The sequence below is a fragment of the Sylvia atricapilla genome, chromosome 1, assembly GCF_009819655.1.
Source record: "Sylvia atricapilla isolate bSylAtr1 chromosome 1, bSylAtr1.pri, whole genome shotgun sequence".
Taxonomy (NCBI): domain Eukaryota; kingdom Metazoa; phylum Chordata; class Aves; order Passeriformes; family Sylviidae; genus Sylvia; species Sylvia atricapilla.
The window spans coordinates 5,083,185-5,091,033 of NC_089140.1; the positions used below are offsets into that span (position 1 = coordinate 5,083,185).

The 7,849-nt window shown below is 43.1% G+C and overlaps 1 protein-coding gene across 2 annotated transcripts in view; it reads right to left on the reverse strand.

The window, feature by feature from the left end:
- WDR48 (WD repeat domain 48) overlaps nucleotides 1-7,414 on the reverse strand; it is a 28,434-nt gene extending 21,020 nt beyond the window's left edge. Inside the window, exon 1 of one of the 2 annotated variants that reach the window (XM_066314136.1) lies at nucleotides 7,304-7,414. In XM_066314136.1, the coding sequence (XP_066170233.1) occupies nucleotides 7,304-7,351 (48 nt within the window). In that variant the 5' untranslated portion in view covers nucleotides 7,352-7,414. Of the gene's footprint in view, nucleotides 1-6,974; nucleotides 7,261-7,303 lie in introns of those variants that run through there. The other variant, XM_066314145.1, reaches the window with a different exon arrangement.
- Nucleotides 7,415-7,849: the final 435 nt, after the last annotated feature.

Sequence of the window (7,849 nt, forward strand, 5' to 3'; positions counted from 1 at the left end):
CGTAAATAACACATTCCTTTCCAGGGGGAAGGACAATTTGATGGACTTTTGGTTTGACCAGTGGGCTCAGAGAGGTGTCAACCTCGTCCCCCAGTCACTGCTCAAAGTCCAAACTCTATTTAAACTTTAAACCCAAATAAACTGTCTTCTTTCTCGTTTCTCAACCTGACGGGTGAGTGTAGTTTTTTTGTGTCCATCTAGTAACAGCTGTCAAACTCTTTGACTAAAGCAAATGAAAACATTCAGTTAAAAACACTAAATGTGAGCAGCAAAGACACAGACCTAGAGGTCAGCAGATGAAATTTAAAGTTATTGAGAGAACAATATTTTCCTGATGCAGTATTAGGCTCCAGGTCAGCAGGGCCCTTCACCTCATTTTCCCAAATGCTAGCAGGATATTCTCTGAGAAATCCTCAATTTTTGAATTTTTTTTCTCCTCTGTCAGTCACCTCCCATATTTGTTATATTTTCAGGTATAATTTAAAAGCTCTTCATTCCACTCATAAGTTAGACTGTCAAACTATGTTAGTCACCTAAGCATGGTATTACTGATGCTTTTTGCATATAATAATGTTACTCTTCTTAATTTAAAGGAGCTCAAGAAAAAAAACACAGCCATAAATATTTAAAAATGAAAAAAAAAAAAAAACCAACCCCAAATCATGGCTTACTTTAGTAAAGAAGGTACTTGTCATATATGATTAAAACTTTCACAGGACTTTGGAGATTGAGTCATATTTCTACATTAATCTTGACAAATTAAAGTCAGTAAAGTCAGCCCAACCAAATGCTGTTTTTTCCCCTCACACAGAGACATGATCAGAGGAGACTGACAACCATTTCTCATTACCACCAGCACTGAAAAAACCTCAAAAGTTAATTTGCCCTCTATTGCCTTTAATGACTGCCACGTATTAATTTAGTCAAACACCTCTTGGCAAGTATTGTTTTTAAAATAAAAGAACTGGAATAAAAGAGAAGGGTTGTATTGTTTCAGTGTTATTATTCCCTGGTAGATCTGAGCTGGATCTCAGCAGAAGTTGAGCAGGAAACACAACATCATTCTTCTTTCTCCCTGAGAAACTGGAGAAAATAACTCTGCTGTAACAACTGAATTAAACAAGATTAAAAACCTGCATTCCTTTTTTTTTTTTTTTTTTTTTTTGGTGTAAATACAAGAGATCTTTGATGTAAAAAAAATGGCAAAACAACAAAAAAGAGCTTGATACAAATTTTCCCATCAGTCACTGCTTCTATGCACAGAATTCAATCAGTTCTTTTTCTGTCTCTTCACACTTGGAATATTACAAAGTGTTATCTACTGTCCACAGAAGGAATAGCATACTTGTCCTGATAAACTGCCTTAAAATTTGAAGGAGTAATGGTAACAAGAAAAAGAAAACCCTATTTTATTAGGTAATGATAACTTCTTCCATAACAGGGAGAGAAACCATGACCGTGATTTTTCAATCATAAAAGTAATTCTAATCCAAATTAAACATGGACTCCTTACTTTTTTTTTTTTTTTTTTTTTTTTTTTTTTTTTTTTAATTTCTAATACTACAAGGACAAACAAAGAAAATTGAGAGAAAATTATTGCGTGGTCAGCAAACTGATGAGACACCACACCAACATGTCAAATGAACACTGCAATTTGAGCACCTGCCTAAAGACAAGGCAAATCCTTTGTCCTGAAAATACTGTGAAATGAAAAGGCCTACAGCAAAAAACGGACTCATTTTGGAGACCTAATTATATCCAAGTAACTGTCAGTTGTTTACACTGAAAATACTGAAATATTTTTATGTAAAAAAATTAAAATATTTTTAAATAAATAAATTCATTTGCTCATCCAAAATAAAAACTATTGAATGGTCCACTCCTGCTAACCAGTTATTCAGGCTGAAATAAACATCTTGTATATTAACAAAACTTGAACAAAACACATACCACATGTGGCTGAACTGAAAATAACCCCATGAGACATTTGTTGCACATCACATGGAACAACTGGAAAGGGAGGTATAACACCAGAAGTATCCAGGCTTGTACTTAAATGTATTAATTCCATATTAACATATTCATTTCATATTAAGAGGGAAAAATTAAGGGTTCCACAAAAGCTGTTGAAATGCACAGGGAACTTAAAATGCATCAAATAAAAGCAACAGCAAGTTGACTAAAAGAGCTGAAACTTGTGTAAGGGTCGTGGATATGCAGCAAAGTCCACAAAATCGGAACATTCACTAATAAGAACAGAGGAAGACTGCTGATAATCACCCACATGTGGTGCTCCATTACGTTCTTCTTTGGGGGAAAAAAAGGTGAGAAAGTACTTTTTTCTTTGTTTGGGCTTTTGAGCGTCACTCAGCATAGAATTAAAAACAACTAGTAGATTTAGTAAGTATACAAAACAAATACAAAACCATTAAGTGTCTTTTCAAGCCTGTGCGTACACAAACATATCTAAACAATATAAACGCAGTAAAGTTCTGGTTGAGGAGAAACTGCTGTGATAAAATCCACCTCTGCTCCTGAAGCACACAGATCTTATCACTGAAGAGAAAGTCCTGGGTTCTGCCTGGAAAGGGGTGTGGGCACTCCCAGGAAATGAGGGCTCACATCGCAGTGGTCTTTGCTCCATGCAGGACAGGCTGGAGCACATCTCTGCTGTGCCCTTTCCATCGGGGCACAGAGCCAGGGGCAAGCACAGGAATTGGGATAGAGATCACCACGGCTTCACTGCCTGGGAGGTGAAATATTTCACTAACAACCAAAGCTTTGACATCGACACTGCTGCAGCTTTTGTAAACTCCCATAACGAGTAAGAATCTTCCACAGCAGCAGTGCACAAACATCTACTCATTATAAAGAGTTTATGGGATTCAGTACCCTAAATGGATCAGGATTAATCATTTTAATGACTACCTAAGAGCTGCAGAGATAAAGCTACTGCCAACAGATACATTTTGGCACACAAAGCCAAACGAAATTTCTTGCACGACTTACGAGTGTTTCCTGCATGGATAAGTATATCAGCTGATGTGGGACCATATTACCCCTGTGACACTAAATGAATTATAATAGACTTTATCTTCACAGATGGGTAAAATCTGTTTTAAAAACAACCCATCAAACCATTTGAAGGAAACAGTAACCAGTTGAGCTCTGAGGACACTCATTCCTTGTTTCTAAGTAAGCAATTAAAACAAAAAAAAAAGGTGTTTCTCAACATCATGGGAGGGTTCCACGAGATCTGAATTGCATCAAAGAATAAGATAAGCAGCAGTGAAGTACCAAGGGAAAAAAAACAACACTGCTTTACTATCTTGGTAGAGCATATGTATCCCTAAAAATATGGCTTTTAATTAAGGAAACTATCTGAATATTTATCCAGGCTCCTGAATAAAAGTAATGAAAAGCATTAAAAAGCTTACTTTACTCTTTTACAATGGAATCATCACACTGGCTATTTGTTTGCTTAAGCATCATATATGAAATAAATATATTTGTAATTATTTTTACATTTATTATATATAAAAATAAAAATAACACAGATATCACATCTAGAAAGGTGCAGCATTAGTGTACAAATATGACAAAATCAGTTTAAAAAGATCACAATGGGTTGGGTTGGAAGGGACCTTAAAGACCATCTCATTCCAACCACTGCCACAGGCAGGGACACCCTCCACTAGACCAGTTTGCTCAAACCCCCATCCAGGCTGGCCTTGATCACTTCCAGGGAGTGGAAAATGAGATTTTCTTATTCTGTACAAGACTTAAAGGTCAAAAGTGCTTAAAATTCATGCAGTTATACTATAAGGATTTTTATATGATGATCTTTATATGGCAAAACTCCCACAATGTTGTCAACAGGTTGAGTGTGGGGGCGAATTTATTCTGGCCAGGGAGCAAATCTGGGAGAGGAGCTGCAGTGCAACCCCTCCAGGGCAGCTCCTTCAAGGCATCTGCAGAGAAGTAGCTTCACCTTGGCTGACAGGATGACCTCTGAAAGCTACAGCACATGGCCAACAGCAGAGTCTGACACACCCCTGCATCCTCCTTCCCTTCTCAAATCAGTGTCTGACACACCCCTGCATCCCCCTTCCCTTCCCAAATCAGTGTCTGACACACCCCTGCATCCTCCTTCCCTTCCCAAATCAGTGTCTGACACCCCCCTGCATCCTCCTTCCCTTCCCAAATCAGTGTCTGACACACCCCTGCATCCTCTCTCCCTTCTCAAATCAGTGTCTGACAGCTCTGCATCCTCCTTCCCTTCCCAAATCAGTGTCTGACAGCTCTGCATCCTCCTGCCCTTCCCAAATCAGTGTCTGACACCCCCCTGCATCCTCCTTCCCTTCCCAAATCAGTGTCTGACACCCCCCTGCATCCTCCTTCCCTTCCCAAATCAGTGCCAGACACACCTCTGCATCCTCCTTCCCTTCCCAAATCAGTGTCTGACACCCTCCTGCATCCTCCTTCCGTTCCCAAATCAGTGCCAGACACACCTCTGCATCCTCCTTCCCTTCCCAAATCAGTGTCTGACACACCCCTGCATCCTCCTTCCCTTCTCAAATCAGTGTCTGACAGCTCTGCATCCTCCTTCCCTTCCCAAATCAGTGTCTGACACCCCTCTGCATCCTCCTTCCCTTCCCAAATCAGTGTCTGACACCCCTCTGCATCCTCCTTCCCTTCCCAAATCAGTGTCTGACACCCCTCTGCATCCTCCTTCCCTTCCCAAATCAGTGTCTGACACCCCTCTGCATCCTCCTTCCCTTCCCAAATCAGTGTCTGACAGCTCTGCATCCTCCTTCCCTTCCCAAATTCACTTAACCTCACTCCTTCACAACTTCCTTGTGGGCTAAGCTCCACAAACACCTGCCACTGAACACTTCAAATGCCTGACTTCCATTTAAAGAATTAAACTTTTTTCCTTTTTCTATTCATGAATTTATTTTGAGGCCTAAAATATCCACTCTGATTAAACCATTAGAAACTGTAATTATATGCAGAAGCACCCTAAACTGACTATTTTGGAGGGCTTTGCTTACCAGCAGAACAGGTGCATCCAAAGCTAATAATAGTTCTGATTTCCATAAACTTCAACCAGCTCTCCTGCCATGTAAGGAATCAAGTTCCTCCATGCCTGAAAGGTGTCTTCTGTAAAAGCCTCTTCTTCCAGGCTCATAGGCTTGAGACAAATTTCTCCAACTCTCTCTCTCAAAAACTCTATGTAGAAGCATCCTAAATGCTCAGCCATTGGGAATTAAAACAAATCATAAGTGGTTTTATTTTTACATTGGCAGCTAACAGATAAAACAGCCACTTAAAACTCCTTCACTGGAACAAAGTCCTGTCACTAACCAAACAAGTGAAATAATAAGAGTCAAGAAAAAAAAATCCAGCTTCTAGTCAAGCTCTATCAATGTTTCTCATGGAATAGTTTGGGTTGGAAGGAACCTTATAGATGCTCTCATTCCACTCCCTGCAATGGGCAGGGACACGTCCCACTACCCCAGGTTGCTCCAAGCCCCATCCAGCCTGGAGAAGCTTCTCTGGGAAACACAACCAGTTATCTGGTTCTAAAGGATCTAAACCAGTTATCTGCATCTAAGGATCTAAACTTACGGTGCATTGCTGAGACACAGATCAGTGTCACGTACATCAAGTGTCGTTGGCATATGAGGTGAAAAAATACCACACAGCACAATGAGAAAAAAACAAAGCATCACAAACCAGCACAAAACCACCTGTAAAATCCAGCTTTTGAGCTAAGCAATGCTTGGAGAACAAAATCAGTAGTAAAAAAAAGAAAACACTGAGTTCTTGGATGCATGCTGTTGTAAGGGAAATACTACTTCATAAATAGGAGTGCATCAAGCAAATATCAAGGGATAATAAAATCCCCCTCCTTAGGGGTATAACTTCCAAAAACTTATTTATAGCACAGGTGTTCTTCATATTTTAAAACATGTCCAGTTTTTTTCAGGTAAGGTAAGGGAATTCTTTATATAGAATTGACAGAGTGCTTTCCCTTAACCACAGAAAGCTCTAAATGCTCTGAAGAGATGCCCATTTCGTCTGTGTAATAAACGATGTGTCCAAAACCTAAATCCACCTCTGCTTTGAAAGCTCCTAATGCTATTTTAAGACTAATCAATATTTCATGTGATCACACTGGATAGGTACAGCTGAAACTGGCACTTGCCACTAGGCAGCTTTGCACATTGATAAAGCATTAAATCTTTTCCACAGTGAAAGCTGTAAAAACATCTAAAGGGCTGGCAGTATCACAAACAAGAAGAAAAGCACTGAGAACCATAAAATACAACTATTTTACTGTTAAAAAGTCTTGACTTTTTATACATACATTGGTAATTCCAGTCTCCACCAAGGCTACAACAATCTGCTTGTAGCTACACGTGAGCCCAAACCACAGGTTTTAATTCCTCCTCAAGTGTGCTGAGAATGTCTACACCCACCTGACTGCCTGTGCCACGGGTTTCCTTCAACAAATGCTGCCTGGAGCTAGCAAGGAGTACTTCAGAAATGTGAGAAGAAAAACCCCTGCTCCTTGCTCACGTGTGCAGAGATACAGAGTGTTTTACAGAAGCTAAGCAGAAATAGGATGTGAAGCAGATCAGATGGAATGGTTTGGGTTGGAAGGGACCTTGAAGATCACACAGTTCCAACCCCCTGCCCTAGGCAGGGACAGCTTTCTCTAGACCAGGTTGCTCAGAGCCCCGTCCAACCCAGCCTTGAAAATTCCAGGGATGGGGCATCTACAGCTTCACTAGGCACACTATTTCAGTGTCTAACCACGCTGGCAGTAAAGAATTTCTCCCTAATACCTAATCCTACTCTGGCACCGGACACAGCCGAGAGAGCCGCGGCAGGAATCTGCAGCTCTGTCGCTGCTGAGAATTCACCAAAGCAGCTCTGGGGGCAACGTTCTCTCGGTCTCAACTTACCTCCCCCCGTGCTCCGCCGCTTTTGATCTGAGCTACTTCAGCTCTGCCTCCTGCGGCCTGTAGAAGCTGACCCCGTTCGGCAGCGAGCGGCAGCTCAGCCCCCGCGGTGCCTCAGGCGGCCGTCCGCCCCCGCCACAGCGGCCAGCGGGGCCGGGGGAGAGACCCTGGGGGCGCCCGGCGCTGCCCGCCCTCACCGCAGCGCTCCTGCGGGAGAACGGGGCGACTGCGCTGCCATAGAAACCCCCAAGGCCTGACATCCTACAGCCGCCGGCGTGGCCCGCCAAGCTCCGGGCTCTCCTCGAGCCGTGCCGACCCCGCCGCGCCCTCACCTGCACTTTCCGCCGCCCCGCCGTGTTCTGCCGGTGATGCGCCGCCATCTTGCATGTTGACACTGTGGCGTCATGTCCGACCGGAAGTGCCGGCCCCCTCACCCGGCCCGCGCGAGGCTTTTATACGGGAATGGCGGGAGTGGGCGTGGCTAAGGGGTGTGGCCAATGGGGGCGTGTCCAGCGCCCCCGCCCTGACGCGGTGCCCGCCATGTTGCCGCTTCATGAGGCGCCGCCTCAGCCCGGCCCCGGGGCGGGGCTGCTTTGTCCCTTTCGCTGTCCTGCTGCTTTTGCTTTGTCCCCGGCCAGCTCCTTCGTTCGTCCCGTTTTGCTTCGTCTCTACTGGTGGCGAAAGGCCTGTGTTGAAATAAGAAAGCGCCCACTCGAATAAAATCAGCAGTTTCAGCTGTCAGTACTAATCAGGTGGTCCTGTATGCCTCATTAATAATAACCAGAGATTTCTCTCTGTGAGATAGTCTTGTCGATTAAGAAGTGGGGGTGTTGGTTAAAGCATGGTGCTGATAATTCCAGGATCGTGGGTTTGATCCC